The following is a 17932-nucleotide window of genomic DNA, read 5'->3' on the forward strand; positions in this document are numbered from 1 at the left end:
TCATCCCCCTCCACTCCACTCCTCCCTCTCCTCTCCATCTTGTTCTCTTTGCATTCTCTCTCTCTCTCCGTCTCATTTGTGGCTAATAGAGAGCCTGGCTGAACTGTAAATTAAAGTTTATGGCATTTGTGTGTGTGTGTGTGTGTGTGTGTGTTTATAGGTGCCTGAGGGAAAGCAAGAGAATAGTGAAACACAGAGAGGAAGGGAAAGACACAAGGAGAGGATGCCATTTAGTTTTGGTATTTGTGCATCAGAAAATCACATATTTGCTCCTCTGTAATTAAACTGTGTGTGTGTGTGTGTGTGTGTGTGTGTGTGTGTGTGTGTGTGTGTGTGTGTGTGTGTGTGTGTGTGTGTGTGTGTGTGTGTGCGTACATACATGTGCTTAAATATTGGTCAGATGGCACATTAGCAGAATTAGCTGCAGTGATCTGATCAGGATTAAAGGGCACTCCCTGAGGTTGATGGGATAGCGCAGGGGAGTGGTTGGCAGTAGACAGCCATGTTTGTCTGAGGACATTGAGTGCATATGTGCATGTGTGTGTGTGTGTGTGTGTGTGTGTGTGTGTGTGTGTGTGTGTGTGTGTGTGTGTGTGTCTGTGTCTGTGTGTGTCCGTGTGTGTGTCTGTGTGTGTGCCTGTGTGTTTATTTACGTGTAGCTTTGGCCTGGGCTGACCTGCCAATCCAATTGAACTTTTGAATTGCATTTAGTTGGCGTATATTTGTGTGTACACCGATTCAAGAGGCATGCTCTTCGTTTCGTTGTCTTTGTACTTTGTCTGTGTGTAAGTCTGTGTATATCTTTGCATAGTATGTGACTATCAGTGATTAACTGACTCATTGTATGCTGTGGCGTTCACTGTTTATGTTTTTTTCCTATCCCTTTTACCTCCTCCTTTCTGCCATCATCTCTCTCTATATATCCCTCTCTCTCCCTCCCTCTATTCTTCCCCTCCTCTTTAACAGAAATCAGGTCCTTCCCATCTGACTGAAACTAGTGGGTCCCAGGCAGCCAATCGCAGAGGCAGTCAGAACAGCAGTGATAAATGCATTAGCAGCCTTGGCGCCAACACCGCTAGCAGCAGCAGCAGCAGCGGGGGCAGCAATAAAACTAGCAGTAACAATAACAGCAGCAGCAGTAGCAGCAAATCTAAAATTAGCGTTAGCATAGGTAACATCAGAAATGCTGGTAAAAGTAGAAGCACTAGCAGGAGCGTTGGCAGTAGCACGGAGGCAAGCGCATTGGTGAGTGTCCCAGAGTGTCGAGCGTCCGAGGAGGAGGAGAGAGGGAGGGAGAGCGAGGGGATCACCCAGAGCTCCACCTGCGAGCCCACCTCCACCACACCCCCACTGCCCCAGGACAGCAACATCAGTCTGGGTAAGGGCAGGGACCAGCTCCCCTTCTGTGTCTAGAAAGTAGTCTGCTGCTTCTAGGTCAGGCGCCTAGTTGCTTATTTGGGATTTTTTAGCCATCCAAAGAACTTGCTCTTTGTGGCAACTCTTTTCATGTTGATTGCAGACTCCAGGACTGGCATTGAGAGTGGTTATTCCTCTTTGGAGAAAGCTGGACCAGATGTCTCTGCCCCATTCCAGGAACTCTTCACCCAGTCTGATGGCTCTACCTCCGCCCAAGAGTAAGACTCCACCCAATCAAGATTCCACCACTCCTCCCTCTCGCTTGCCCCTGCCCTGCTCCTCTGTCTCCTCCTCCTTTGCCAGACAAGCCAATCACGGTGGCATTGAGCCAAATGGGACGGTCAGGGGCGTGGCTCATGTCTCTTGGGCGGAGTACGCAACAGTGCTGGGTCCGTCTTCAGCCAAGAGTGTTCCCATCCCGCACAACACACACACACAGCTACCTGATGCACAAGCACACACGCCCACACACACTCACCCGACACACACTCCCCAAACGCCCATACTCAGTCCCAGCGCGACAGACTCAAGCCGAACACGCAGCCCAGGAAGAGAGGAGGTCAACAGGCTGTTTGGGCGTGAGCGCAGGTATGACTACTGTACATCACTTTATGCCAAGCAAGGCTCTACCTGGGCCCAAATACTATGCTAGACTTGATTGTGATTATTTTTCTGCACTGACATGGTTTACTCAAGATTTAATGTTTTCATGTTAAAAATGCTCAGTCTCTCTCTGGTAGGCAACATGTATACTGCCTCTTGAGCAGTTTTCATAATCATTCCATAATAACTCTCACCTTCTCATTCTCACACATTCCGTAGTTTCCTTAGTTGTGTTCTGTTGCCATATGAATATTCCTTTTGGTTTTCTTTCAGAGGTTCCTGTAAAGCTGCTCTCCCATCCTGGCAGCATCTGTGTACATCTCTTACCACCTCCTGCCAGAGAGGAGGCTCATTCTCTCACCTCCTCCATCTGTTCTTTCCTCCTCCTCCTGCTGCTGCCCTCACCCCATTACAACTCCACCTGTCTCCAACCCATCTCTTTCTCAGCTGCCTAATATGTGGTTCTATTGTTACCTCCACAAAGGAGGTTATGTTTTTGGGGTGGTTTGTTTGTTTGTTTGTTTGTTTGTATGTATGTCTGTAAGCAGGATTACGCAAAAGCTACTACGACCTGAAAGATTTCATGCAGTGTATTTTGGGAAAGTTGTAGCATGGGCTAAGGAATAGCACATTACAATTGGGAGTGTATCATCTGACTCACTGGGCAGCTCCACACATTTAGATTATCTTTAGCTTATGTTACAAGATCTGGCATTTAGCCTTTGTGGAAGAGTGGCTGCACTCTTTTTTAATTTAGTTTTGTGTGTGTTGACTGACAGGTTGTCTTGTTATCTGATAATTTTCTATTCATAATTTCCTCTCATCATGTTCTTGAGTTGCCAAAGCATATTTCTCAGGTTGGCATGTGTTTGTGTGTGTGTGTGTGTGTGTGTGTGTGTGTGTGTGTGTGTGTGTGTGTGTGAATGTACATTTCAGAAGGTCACAGGTAATTGGACAGTTTGAAAGGGACAATGCTGGGGCCTCAAGCACCAGTTCATCTTCGTCATCCTCCTCTTGTTCCATCGCATGGCCAGAAGAGAGTGACAAACGTCATGTCTGCAAAAAACAGGTAAACAAATTATTATTCCATAAACTACCCACAGGACTCAAACATACAGCCTCCAACAAATAACACAACACAGTAGAACCAGATGCCATACCATACATCCATTACAAATTATTTTTCAAATAATATATTGTTATTCTGCATGTCATTTTTATTATTTGGTACAAAACTATCAAATTCAAAGTCAAAGTTCTTAGATTTACAAGACCCATAGAGGACTGAAATTGTGTTCCTCTCAGGCCTATAGTAGGGTACATTTGTGGACATGTTAATACCTTGTTAATTCTTAGCTGACAACATGGAAAACCATATCCATGCAATACTCCCAAAAAGCACTACCAAACACTGGGAAGTCCACATATTGTTATACCGGCTTTATGCAACACTTCCCAAAGCACCAGCAAACCCCAGGCAGTCTACATGTGGGGCAGCCGTGGCCTACTGGTTAGCGCTTCGGACTTGTAACCGGAGGGTTGCTGGTTCGAACCCCGACCAGTAGGCACGGCTGAAGTGCCCTTGAGCAAGGCACCTAACCCCTCACTGCTCCCCGAGCGGCGCTATTGTTGCAGGCAGCTCACTGCGCTGGGATTAGTGTGTGCTTCTGTTCACTGTGTGCTGAGTGTGTTTCACTAATTCACCGATTGGGATAAATGCAGAGACCAAATTTCCCTCACGGGATCAAAAGAGTATATATATTTATACTTATACTTATGTCTGCTTTGTTTTGTCTGTTGCAGGAACCTGACCGCTCCTTTACCAGTTCCTCACGCTTCTGTGCCACCAGAAACCGACGCTCCAAATCATTGGACCGCAGAGCGTCAGATCCCACCTCTACAGTAAGAACAGCCTATGATATTTCATCCCATATTTCAAAGCAACCAATCTCTCCCTACCAATGCCAGTGATGACACTAATGACAATGATAATGATGGTTTACGATGACGACAATGATGATGATGATAATGATGATTGTGATAATGTAACCTTGTGGTCCAGGAGAAGCAGACAGATTTTGGTGTAAAATAGGTTTATTAATTCAGCGGATATACTCCGAAAACACCTGTGAAAAGTAACCTATATTAATTACAAAAAACAATGACTCTTAGACTAGTACAAAAAAATACAAAGAAAGGCGGAGTCATACATTTGACTATAAATAACCGCACAATCTTCCTAAACACTCACAGCAGTGTCAGGTACGCACAACATGTGCAATCCAGAGGACTCACTTTCTCCCTCCTCAGGGATTTAAAGTGATCAGGTGACCTCCACTAATCGAAAAAACAGGCCTACTCCTTATAAGGCTAATCAGCCAATTTGGGTACCCAGGAGCACTGCCTATCACTGGCAGAAAAATAACAACAGTAACAGAATCTGTGCACTCTGCCAAAGGAACATACCACCTTCAATGAAAAAACATGCCATAGTTAACTATAAATATAGTGACAGTGTGGGTCACTCTGTCACAATGATGATGGTGGTAGTAATGATAATGATGATATTTTACATGTCTAGCCCGACCTCATCAATCACAAGAAAGGATGGATGACCAGGCTGGGTGAAGATGGCCAAGTAAGTTTGATTTGGAGCATGGGGATTTTCTCCCTGAGAGTTAGTGAGTGCATAATAGTGCCTGCTCTTTTTTAAAAGGGAAAACTGTCTCTTTCTCAACAGTGGAAGAAGCACTGGTTTGTCCTGACCGACCAGAGTCTTCGATTCTACAGAGACTCCATTGCAGAAGCGGTGTGTGTGTTAGTGTGTGTGTGTGTGTGTGTGTGTGTGTACGTGTGTACGTGTCTGTGTGTGTGTGTGTGTGTGTGCTGTGTGTAGGTGAAATTACAGGTGAATTGCAGGTGAAAAGTGCTCTGTATTGTTGCAGGCTGCTGATCTAGATGGGGAGATCAACCTGTCCACTTGTTATGATGTCACAGACTTTCCTGTCCAAAGGAACTTTGGCTTCCAGATCCATGTGAGTGGAGCCTCACAACACAACACAAAGACACAGTTCTCACAGGTCTGACCACAGAGGCTGTGCATCCTTAACATATTCAAGCCTTGCATCACACTAACCACTTGAGAACACCTGTTCATTTAGGTAATTATGATGCCTTAGGAAGGTTAGAGACGAGGATGGTAATGGATGTATATCTTTATTAGACCAAAGAGGGAGTGTTTACACTCTGCGCAATGACATCTGGGCTCCGACAGAACTGGATCCAGGCGATGAAGAAGAACATACGTGCTCCTGTCAACCTGGATGTAACAAGGTGACACAAGCTACATCTGCCACCACTAGCTCTACAACGCTCACACATACACTCACACACACATACACACACGCATTATGCTAACACAGACAAATATTGTAGCTGGGTAGATTGAAGAGGGGAGAATGTTTTTGCTGTGGAGCATATCTTGTCTTTCTCTGTCTGACTTTTCCAGCTCTCTTCTCTTTTCTACCTCTTCTTCTCCGAATAGGAAAAAAAACTGTCTGAAACTGTCCACACAGAAATACAGGTCTGACCAAAATACTAATGAAGAAAGCTCTAGGTCAGCCTGATGTTGCCAGACCAAATATTTCCAGCAAAATTGGCTTTAATAAAAAATAATATTATGATTAAAATTGGTTGGTATGGCATCTCCAGGCTCATTCAGATGTGAAATTTCCAAGTCAGAAAGCAAACATCTTCTATTGCCAATAACCTGGATTCATTAATTGGCTAAATTAGTGGTCTAAAATGGTCTAAAATGGGCAATCCCTGATGGCTGATGGGGAAAGCAAAACATTATGAGGTGCTTCTTTTCTGAACTGGAACATATCAACATAAGTGTATAACCATCATTCAGTGGAAATATCTGCCTTTATGTGTGTGCTTGTAATGAAGTGAAGTACTTAGTGTTGGTGTCTGGCTTTGTTAGTTATTGCTCAATTGCTTCCCCAGCTGTGCAATACCGCGATTAATAGGAACTAGAAGTTCAGCATCAGCAGCACCCCGAGGTGCACCACTGGAGACAGAGAAAAGGAGCCGAGTCCGTGAGCGGCGACGCGAGGGGCGCTACAGAACGTACGACTGGTCAGAGTTCTGCCTGAAAAATCCCAAACATGAAGAGCCAGGGGTCTCAGCGCAGAGACGTCAGGACTCCATCACTCCTCCCGTCGTTTCACCTCCCTCCTCCCTCTCCGCCGCCTCCTCCATGTCCTCAGCCATGTCCCAACCAATCAGAGACCACGCACAGGAAGGGGCAGGGCCAGAGAGAGCTGGTCCCCAGACCCCAACCAATAACGGTGCAGAGGGGGCCGCCCTGCTACCCCCGCCAACTCTCAGCTTCACTCCACCTGAGGAGTCTGAGAAGGAGACTGCGCAGGGTTTCCACGGTGACAGCTCTGACAGGCAAGAGGCTAATGAGGACAGAGGGACACTAAACTTTGACCTCACGGGAGACAGGAAAGATGGCATGGCAGATGAAAAGCAATATAACGAGACCGTACAGGTATGGAGTTTGCAAAGACACACACTCATGCACACAAGCTTGATAGCGCATATACACAAAAGTAAGGGAATACACACAAGTAAACAATCAAGTAAAAGTTTGTTAGCATTCATATCAAGAATGCTTTTTGGCAGCAAAATTAGCCAATTGTGAGGAAAGTTCTATGTGAAACAAATACTCTTCAAAATCTCTTTGTTAATAGTATCTCCCTTTGCCCTCTTTTACAGATCACACCCACCCCTTTATCTCCAATTTTTTCTTCATCATCGTCTTCCTCTTCCTCCTCCTCCTTCTCCTCATCCACATCTTCTGTGCAGACTGACTTGTCAGAGCGTGACGACCAACTCCAGGTCCTACGCGGTGAGCTGGAGGCAGAGCGTGGGAGGGCCCTGACTCAAAGGGAAGAGTCTCAGCAGAGTGGAGGTGGCTTCCGCACCGAACTAGCTGATGGAGTGCAGAAGCAGGAAGAGGTGGAGTCTAAGCTCCAGGAGGCGGAGACTAAGCTCCAGGGGGCGGAGTCCCATCTCCAGGACCTCCAGTCGTGCCTGGAGACGGCCGAGTCGGCTCTCCGGGAGCGCGAGGACACCATCGGGGAGCTGCGCTCGCGCCTGGAGGCCACAGCCGGGCGCCTGAGGAGCATGGAGGAGGCTGAGGAGCAGAAGGAGCAGCGCCTGAAGAAGCACCTCCTGCTGCTGCAGGAGAGCCAGGAGCGCGAGCGCCGCAGCCTGGGCGCCAGCCTGGAGATGGCCGAGCAGCGGGTCCACGAGCTGGAGGAGCGGCTGCAGCGGCAGGAGGCGCAGTGGGCCGCCGAGCTGCAGCGCAGGAGCGCCGATCTGGACGGGAGGCACGGCGAGCTGGAGAGGAGGTGCGGCGAGCTGGCCACCCAGCTGGAGGAGTCGGACGGCGAGGTGGGGCGCCTGCGCGAGCGCCTGCGGGCCGAGGAGACGCTCTACTACGACCTGGAGCACAGCTACGAGCGCGTGCGCGAGGACCTGGAGTGCGCCAAGGGCCGCGAGCAGAGCTGCGAGGAGCGCTGCCGCCACCTGCTGGAGCGGAAGGAGCGCGAGCTGCAGGAGATGCTGGTGAAGATGGCGGCGCTGGGGAACAGCCTGGAGGAGACGGAGCAGCGGCTGCATGAGGCGCGCGAGGAGAGCGGGAGTCGTCGTTGCGCCTCCTGCTGCGCAATCGTCTCAGAGTGGCAGGAGCAACCCACATCAAAAGCCAGCACTCCAACAACCAGCCCAACGCAGCCACTACCGAGCACCTGCAGAGAGGACGACGTCAGGCAGAAGGTGTGGAGAGGTAGCGTAGCGTCACCTTACGAGGACGCGTCGTCCACTGCAGCAGCGGCGGGAGAGGAGTCGGACAAAGTGATCTCGGTGATCCAGGCGCTCGAGAGCAAGCTGAGCGACACAGAGGAGAGGCTGAGGGAGATCACACTCCACCTACAGCAGCAGCAGCAGCAGCAGCACAGCAGCATACACACCCTCTCTCATCTTGGGCTTCCACTGAGCAGCAGCTTCACTAAAGACACAGAGCAATGTGACAGCGCTGATGCTAATGCTAATGCTAACGCTAACATGAAGTTCCAGGGCAACTGCAGAGCAGAGGGAAAAGGCCCAGATGGAGAAAGGGTAACAAAGGGGCAAAGGGGAGGCCCAGGGCCAGTCCCCGTTGAAGTGGTTTCAGCCCTGGCCCTGATTCTCAGCGAGATGGCGAGTGCTCTGGAACAGCCAGCTGGAGAGTTACGGGGTCGTCTCTCTGACCTTCACCAGGAAGCCCACAAGCAGAGAAGTATCCATGGCAACACGAGATCAGCACACCTCCTCTTTCACAGGAGTGACCTGGGATTCTCAACCGACCCTGGAGCTGTGGAGAGCGCAGGTGTGCTAGAGAGTGGGGAAATCAGCAACGCGTGTGTGAGAGCAGAGCTCGCGTACCTCACCCACGCGCTCCTCACGGACACACTCCACGAGCAGCCAGGGCGAGATTCCTCGGATTCCTCGGACGATGACGACGACTGCTCCTGGGGGGCCACCGGAGGGGAGCCCCGACCCGTGGGCGGCCGCGAGCTAGCAGACCTCGGCCCCCCAGAGCTCACCCTGTACCAGGGCCAGGAGGACGAGCTGCACCAGGGAGACACAAGTGAGCACCAGTGCAGAGGAGCAGAACAGGGCCTGGTCGGCGAGCTCCACGCTCAGGCCCAGGCGCTGCGCCACCTGTCCCTCCAGCTCCAGATGGAGAAAAGCAGGACGACACTGACCGACTCATCGGCGGCGGCGGCGGCGGCGGTGGCAACCCTGACATCCCCAGACGTCCTGAGGGAAGCGCTCCTGCACGGCCAGTCCATCTACGTGGCGTGGCGAGCACGGGCAGCTGTGCAGCGGGAGGCGGGCACCCTGCGCTCGCAGTACGAGCGGGCGGTCAGCGAGTGCCAGGTGGTGTGCAGCAGCATGGAGACGCTCTTCCAGGAGCAGCGTGAGCGCTACGAGGCGCGCCTCCGCGAGGAGAGCCACGCCCTGGACCTCGCCCTCTCCCAGCTGGAGAAGGAGCAGGAGGCGCGTGCCGCGGCCGAAGCCAGCGCCCGGGAGAGGGCCGAGGAGGTGCAGAAGCTGGAGACGGAGTTCCGGGAGAAGCTGCAGGAGCTCCAGGAGATCCACGAGGAGGAGATGGGCCGTCTCCATGGTTACTATGCGCAGGTCACCACCTCGGCCAGGGCGGGCCAGGTGAACGGTCGTGAGAGGGCGGGGCTGGCGTCCATTGCAAACTTAAAAGAGCAAATCAGAGAGCTGGAGGAAGAGGTGGTCAGTCTGAGGGATGAGCTGGCGAACAGGAAGGAGAGGGGAGACTCCGAAGCACAAGAGGCTGACCACCAGAGGGATCTGGACAGCCTAAAGGTATATACATTATCTCTCTCTCTCTCTCTCTCTCTCTCTCTCTCACACACGCACACACACACACACCACTTCTCTTTCTGAGCTGTTGGTGCTCTTATTGTTTCAGCCTGTCTTCCATTCACTGCAACATTCCATTGACAATGCATAGAAATAGTGATATAGTATCTATTCAGATTATTTGACACATACAGTATCTATATACCAATACACTCTACACTTCTACAGTATAGTAATAAACATATCCATATATATACATTACATGTCATGCAAACAGCTTTTAAAGGACCACTGTATGTGATGCACAGATGAATGTACAGACATGCCTTTCACAGAGGCAGACAGCACATTGTGATTTGGTTTAATGGTGACTCAAACTTGGCCTGCAGTTTTGAATGACGGCATCTCTAATGATGACACCATCTCTTACATGAACAGGTGGCCTTTACCTGATAACACATGAGCATCATCTCTACACATGCACAATTTTAATTAGATTATGCCTGGATGCGAGTATCTGATGTGGTCTTTGCCTCAGAACATTTTTGATGGAGGGCTCTCTCTCTCTCTCTCTCACACACACACACACACACACTCAGACGACATTTGAGCGCGGCATCAGTAGCATGGAGGAGAGCCACCGTAAGGTTCTGGAGGACCTGCGGCGTCAGCACCAGCGAGAGGTGGAACGCCTAAAGGAGGAGAGGGACCAGCTCCTGCAGGAGGAGACCAACGCCACTATAGCAGGTGCTGCACACACACACATACACACACACACACACACACACACACACACAAACACTCACACGCGTTTTTGGCTACGTGTGAACTACAGCAGCTCTTAATGAGGACGCTCCCAGCCAAACCTGTCTTTGCCTGTAAGCCTGCATGTCTGAGTTTACAGCATAACTGTTGGAGCTCATCAAGTGATCTCTTTTGTGCTGACAGCTATTGAGGCGATGAGGAAGGCTCACGTGGCAGAGCTGGAGAAAACCCAGAGGAGCCACCGCAGCAAAGCCAGCGCAGACACCGCCTCCCAAGACCTCACTATGAGTATGTGTGTGTGTGTGTGTGTGTGTGTGTGTGTGTGTGTGTGTGTGTGTGTGTTTATATATATATATATGTTTAGGAGAGTATCAACATTTGGTATGTGTGTATATGAATGGATGTGTGTATGTATAAATATATATTATGTGTGTGTGTGTGTGTGTGTGTGTGTGTGTGTGTGTGTGTGTGTGTGTAAATTCATGTGTGTGTGTGTGTCCAAATTCATCTTTGTGTCTGTGTGTGTGTGTGTGTGTGTATCTGTCTGAATTTATTTGTCTGTGTGTGTGTGTTTGTCTACAGTGAGGAGCTGGATTCTCTACACAGAGAGCTGGAGGTGTTATCAGAGCAGTACTCTCACAAGTGCCTGGAGAACAGACAGCTGAGCCGAGCCATAGAGGCCGAGAGACAAGCACTGAGCCTCAGCCAGAGAGAGAACCTGGAGCTACAGACCCAGAATCAGGCATGCTGACTAGTGTTGCTCTATCTCCACAGTGTATCGCCTTTACGCTTTTCCATCTTGCATTTCTTTATGTTTAAGGCAAGGTAGTCAGGTGAACATTGAGGGACAGATATACTTGTACTTGCGTATTTGTTTCGCAACATTCACGTAAAAACATGGCAAGGTATGTACAAACAGGCCGCACTTGAGTAAAACCGCAGACTGCCTGTCGCAGGAGCTCAATATGGCAAATTGCGCTTTTTTGTGTCATGCATATGCATTCAGAGTGTCAGGGGAAAGTGGGAGTTTCGTGTTAAAAGATAGGAGGAGAAGCGTAAAATGCGCCCAATTAGGTATTCCCCTGTATGTACGAAAACTGCTCATGAAAGCGCACGTCTGTTTTGCGGTGTAATATTACCGCCTGGGGAAAAGCAGGTGTTACTGTAATCCAAATTACGGTTAAATGCGCCAATTAGAGGAACAGAATCATATTCAAAGCACCAGTTTTGCGTCTTTGCACTTTATCAAAAGCAACCTTCACTTTCGTTGGCTTTTCAAATGTCTTTCTTTTACTTTCACGTTATCCACGTAAACTTTCCTACCAGCTAGATTTGAACAATCTTCCATAGCCTACGTGCACAAGTAGTTTGAGTAGAACTACTGATCTTCATTATCTCCCTGCATGTTGACATCTTATCATGTAGTGTATTATTTCATGATCGCTAAATGTTTGATTCTTTTTAATGTTGTCATCAGTTAACTTCATTCAACTGCGCTTGTGATTGATATGAAGTGTGTTGTTTGAAGTTGTGGACGTTCGTTTTCACCCTGCATTAACTGTTATTTCTGAATTCGTGAAATGAATCAGTGAGCTTAGCCTACTACTTTTATTAATTTGAGTGTGCATGTGTCATCACCCAAGAATTAACAAGCTTTATGTCCAATATGAGTAGGCTACTGCATAATGACCATATAGTATAATTACTACTGGTGTGCCAAATAGTAAATAACAATATGATCTGGTGCAAAATAAAATTATTTATGTTTAATGAAAGAATATGAATATAAATTTGATAGAATGGTGGCTATTTCGTTCCGGATTTTCAATAGATTTTTTTGTCAAATGTCAGATAGATATTGTTAAAGGGAAACTCTGGTTTAACAAAAACCTAGGGTCTATCTGTGGATGATAGCGACATTTTAGTACATTTTGGATGATAGCGACATAGTACATTTTTGTTTGGGACAAAAAACACATCAGTTTTGACCGGAAGACCAGAATATTTACAACTGAATAGCATATAGCATAGCCTTTGAAGGCAACTTTGCTACCTCAAAATAAATCCCCTTTTTAAGCCATTAATTAGACTGAAAAAAAATAATTATTTATCTATACTACTATGGAGAGGGTCTCTGCAAAAGTACAGTATTTTTACCTTTGTAATTGTAAAGAAAAGGTATAAAAATGTGCAGTCAGTGCATTACATTGCTCTTCTTCTTGTGTGAGAAAGTCAGAACAAGTCGATTACCAAATGCGGCTCAGGCTACTGTCAAGTGGAGTAGGAGAATAATAGAGTTCGGTAATCAACTCCTCTCCTCACAAGATTGATGTTGTTTTGGTTCAAAATGAAACTTTACACTCATCCATGCAAAAATTTGCCCAAGGTTGTTGTTAGACCGGAGTTTACCTTTATTTTCAGATCTACAAGTGTGTGTGTGTGTGTGTGTGTGTGTGTGTGTGTGTGTGTGTGTGTTTATTTTCTCTTATGCATTAATGTGTATGTGTCCTCTGTAAAGGGTCTGAAGAAACGCTTGGCAGCTGAGATATCTTATGTACGTTCCAACAAAAATGGAGAATGTAGGGACAAAACTGATACTCACATTAAGGACCTATATCAACTAGAGGTATACACACACACACACACACACACACACACACACACACACACCTTTTTGCCATTTGGGCTGTTATATGTGTTCCACCATGTGTTGTCTAGGTGACACTGCGTGTCAGAGAGGCAGAGATCCAGTACCTGAAGCAGGAGATCAGTTCTCTAAAGGATGAACTGCAGGTGTCAACCAGGGTAATCTCTCTCTCTCCTGATCTCTCCATTCTTCTCCTCTTTTACTCCTCCTTTTTCTCATAACCCATTCTCACTATCACTTCAGTCCACTCAACCTATTCTGCTTGTTCCCTGTATGGTGAAATTAGATGTTAGTGTGTTTATATGACATAAAGCTCTCTTGTGTGCGTGTGGGTGTGGGTGTGCGTGTGTGTGTTGTGTTTGCAGTACTCTGAAGAATTGTATTCTGAACTGAGGGAGTTTAAATCCCAGAGAGACACCAGCAATGCGCATGAAGATTGTCTGTCTGTTTTGGGGAGAATAGGTATGGTCAACAACACACACACACACACACACACACACTAGACATAGCATATCTTGAGTGTAAATGTCATATTTCTGTTTCGCAGACCTGATGAAATCCAGGAGTTCACCTGAATTCTGGAAGGACCTTTCTGGTCTTAATCATCCAGTCCAGTCCAAGGTCAGAGGGCACCCAGGTTATGTTGTCATCATGTAGACAGCAACTAAGGCCTTGTATTTGGTCTGACCACTAACATAGTACACATCCTAACTTGAAAAAACTCTGTTGAAAAACCTCTACTTCTGCAATAACAGCTGCTCAGAAACTATACTGAAACTTTTGAAAAGCACTATGAATGAACAGATTATTGAAAGATTGAGAATTGGCTGTGTAAAATAGCTAAACCATAACTGAACCATAATTTCTAAAACTAGATTCTAAGTAAAGAACACTCAAGATTTATTTTTACACATTTTACACATTTAACTCTCAACCAATTATATAGAGGGGTATAGTAAAAACAATTTCACTTTTAATGTACATTTTATGCAGGTACCCATATTACTGTAACATGAAAAGTGATGCAGTTTTTGAAATGCCATCAAATGTCATCAAATGTTAGTATTTTCAGAGCTGGCGGGCAATGATTGACTGTATGTTCCTTGTGAATAAAAATGGGCTAGTGTTTTGAAATAATAATTTGATAATGAATCAGATTCACCATGATAGTATTTTGTGTTTTGAAATGTAGTTTGTATTTAATGATACAATTGTGGTCTTGTGCAGAACATTTACTATTTGGCCAATTGTGTAATGTAGGTGTGTTGCTGTGTTGAGAGGTTAGAAAAAGTGTTTTAAGATTAACACTAGTTAACAATAGTAAAGAAAACTGTGTTGGCACAACTTGTTCTTGTGTACCTGTAATATGGCAGGCTCTTTCTTAATTCATTAGAATGATACAGGATGTTCTATCCTCATTTGAGCCTTCTGATAGTAACTCTCTCTCTCTCTCTCTCTCTCTCCCTCTCTCTTTCTCCTTTTTGCCCTGATAGACACAGACACACACAAAAGATGCCCTCTCTCCTGAGGAAAAGATGAAGCTCTTTGAGTCAATGTAGCCCTGAACATTCTATGACATTGTCTCACTTACAATGACTCTGTGTGTGTGTGTGTGTGTGTGTGTGTGTGTGTATGTGTGTGTACACTTTATACTGTACTGTGTGTGTGTGTGTGTGTGTATTTGTGTTTATTTGAGTGATTGTATCACTGTTTGGTCTGATGTCATGTTCATGGTTACAAATATTTCATTGTAATCTTTTCTGTGTTATGCTATCACTCATTTCTGTGCATCAGACTCACCTTTGTGTAGCAATTACTACGACCATGGAAATGGCTTGAATTACAATTAAACAGACCTGTCCAGGATAACCTCTCCTTCATCTCTCTCCGTTTGTCAGTCCTCCAGTCTTCTTAAGTAACATGCATGACCACTGTGTGTCACACTTTCACCAGATGGTGCAGGAGGAGAACATAATGTTACAATAATTATGTTTATGTAATGTATGCGTATTTGCATTCCGGCAAAAAAAAAAATGTGTGTGTGTGTGTGTGGGCTGTATGTATGTGGGCTGTATACACTGCCATCCAAAAGTTTTGGGTCATTTATAAATAATGGGCAATGTAGATATTGCATTAAAGATCAGCCATTTCTGTCTACAACAGTCATTTACAACATTAATGATGAAACAAGGCATTTCTAAGTGACTGCAAACTTTTGAACAGTAGTGTATGTGGCTGTGCTCACATTTTATTCAGGGGATCTGGGGGGTTATATGGAGCACAGGAGCATTGCAAGATTCTTTTGTATATTGAGAGCATGTGCATTTATTTTAATAAATCAGTTGCTCATTTTAATAAATCATGTGCTCATTTGACTAAATTGTGCACTCAATTGACTAAACTGTGCTCTAGTGATTTAGTAAAACAAGCTCACTGTTTAGAAAAATGAGTGCACTATTTACTAAAACGATTTAGTAAAATGAGTAGCCTGGTTAGCACACAGACCTTCTCAGTAATAATTGAGAGTGAATTTAATTGAAATGAAACTTAAATGGTGCATTAAACTCTTACCAAATAATTGTGTAGCAATCTAGACCAAAGGTTTTAAATGCAGTTGTTTACTCAATATCAAAGAAATACACGTCCATGCCAGATTAGCGACTGTATTTGCGTTCCCGTGTTTTAGGGACATTGAAATGGGCTTCAATGGCCCCTTGGCCAGACGGTCCCCAAATTTGGCAAAAATGTGTATGGGTACTCCCAGGCAATAAAATTAGCGGATGTTCTCCAGATATAGAAAAATATCTTGCAATGACACCTCCTGGGCTTCATAGGGTTACGTTGTCTTTGGTGGCTCTGTTTGAAGATTAGACCATTCTGCTACTGAATGTGTCCAGCTTGTGAAAGATCTGTTGTCGGTTTCATCTTCCATGTTACTGTCAATCCAAACGCAACAAACAGCTGGGCTCGCAGGCTTCAAACACTTCCATTTCCCATTCTGACTGTCAGAGTTTTCACCTCTTGATAAAGACTGTGAAGATAAGACATTTACCCTGCTCTCTTTCTCTTTCTCTCACTCTTTCCCTCTCTCTCATTCAAGTGAAATGAGAGAAATTTGGTATCATTTGGTATCTCAATCATGATCTTTCTCTCTCCCTCCCTCTCTCTCTCTGTCTCAGTTTCTCTCTCTATTTGTGAATCTGTGTGTACACTGAAAAAAGGCATATTTGTCCCTGTGCTGTAATTTCCAAAAAACAATTATCCTGATAGGATCTAGTGTGCAAACTCACATGCCCTTCATGACACAAATCTTTTCTCAAGCGAGGAGGGGTTGAATCGGATGCACAATGATATGTTTGATTTGTTTATGTTTTGTGAGTACATATGTTGGCCATTTTTTCCCTTGTATGTGTTTGTGTATGTGCGTGTGTGTGCGTGAGAGAGAGAGAGAGGGAGACAGAGAGCATGCGCACATTCGTGATTGTGCGGCAGGTGTGTGTGCTTATTGTTGATGAGGTTTCTGGCTGCTGTGAAGAGAATAACAGGTCATGAATAATGCATAGTGCTGGGGTGCCATGCTCTCCTCATTACTGTGCATTTTGACATCAATTCATTTCAGGAAATCACAATGTCCTTGCAAAGATCCCCTCAGGTTACATTCTTTTGTGTGGAAATGTGTGTGTGTGGATATGTGTGTTTTCTAAAAGTATGTTTGAAAGATTTCATAGAAAGCATTTGCCATTTAGTAGTGTCTGAGGTGGGGGTATGCTATTCCAGTGTTAATAATGCACAGGTCATTTTAATTTGCTTTCTCTTATCTATTCTGTCGCTCCCCTGTCTACCTGTTTGCTTTTATTCACGGATGCACTGAACATTTATGGTTTATTTCTGCTGAAGACCATTCACATTCACAAGCACACACACATGATACACACACACACACAGACACACACACAGACAGACACACACACACTATCTCAAGCATGCATGCGCGCGCGCACACACACACACACACACACACACACACACACACACACACACACACACACACACACACACAAACACACACACACGCATGATACACACACATACACAAGCCTCTCACATTCACTGTCATAAAGTGCACCTGTTTGGTTGTAGTCCATGGGTGTGTATTACAGCATTCCTATTTCTCTAATCTCTATGTCTCTCTTTTTTTGAAGTGAAGTGTTTGTATATGTGATAAAACATCTCTCTCTCTCTCTCGCTCTCTCTCTCTCTCTCTTACACACACACACACACACAGCATAGGGGAGGATATGTCTCCCAGTTACAATGTATAATAATGCACCACACACAGACCATCAGTGATTTTGTCTCTATTTACTCCAGAGGAATCAGACTTGACCAGCATCCTGTCATCTGAGCTCAGAGGAAGACATCCACAGAGGTCATAGTTCACACAGGCATTCTTATAAAAGAAAGAGTAACCATGGTGATGATGCATTGCCAGAACATACTGTTGCCTCCCTCACAGGTCCCACAACATCCTCATGGTGTAGATCCTTCATCTAATATAGCTTGGTATGTGAGAGTGAAAATATATGTATGTGTGTGTGTGTGTGTGTGTGTATATGTGTGTATATGTCTGTGTGTGTGTGTGTGTGTGTGTGTGTGTGTGTGTGTGTGTGCGCGTGTGCATGTGTGTGTATGTGTGTGCGTGCATGTACGTATATGTATATGTGCATGTATTGGTAGGTGTACAATTATGCAATTGTACAGTATATGGTTCCTTGTGGGAGGCTATAAGGTAACATGTGAGACTAAAATTAAACACAAGAAAAGATGATCATGAAATGGAAACAACTGGTCATAAAATGCACAATACAGAAATAACAATACATTTGTTTGCAACTATGGCTTCATTTGTAAATTAATTTGTACACTGATTGATTGTGTGTGTGTGTGTGTGTGTGTGTGAGTGTGAGTGTGAGTGTGTGAGTGTGTGTGTGTGTGTGTGTGTGTGTGTGTGTGTGTGTGTGTGTGTGATATTGCCACCACGTGTGAAGT

The 17932-nt window shown here is 45.8% G+C and overlaps 1 protein-coding gene across 1 annotated transcript; it reads left to right on the top strand.

Moving 5' to 3' along the window:
- The first annotated feature begins 1141 nt into the window (after positions 1–1141).
- LOC125295657 (protein outspread) lies at positions 1142–12862 on the top strand. Its single transcript, XM_048245005.1, has 15 exons — positions 1142–1378; positions 1520–2004; positions 2956–3088; positions 3823–3921; positions 4601–4657; positions 4760–4828; positions 4965–5054; positions 5243–5352; positions 6028–6577; positions 6805–8045; positions 8286–9474; positions 10071–10218; positions 10420–10524; positions 10819–10978; positions 12755–12862. Exons 2-14 carry the CDS (start codon positions 1574–1576, stop codon positions 10899–10901), a joined length of 4305 nt encoding a protein of 1434 aa, XP_048100962.1. The 5' UTR covers positions 1142–1378; positions 1520–1573; the 3' UTR covers positions 10902–10978; positions 12755–12862.
- The last annotated feature ends 5070 nt before the right edge of the window (positions 12863–17932 follow it).

This window comes from Alosa alosa, chromosome 6 (genome assembly GCF_017589495.1).
Source record: "Alosa alosa isolate M-15738 ecotype Scorff River chromosome 6, AALO_Geno_1.1, whole genome shotgun sequence".
Classification (NCBI taxonomy): Eukaryota; Metazoa; Chordata; class Actinopteri; order Clupeiformes; family Clupeidae; genus Alosa; species Alosa alosa.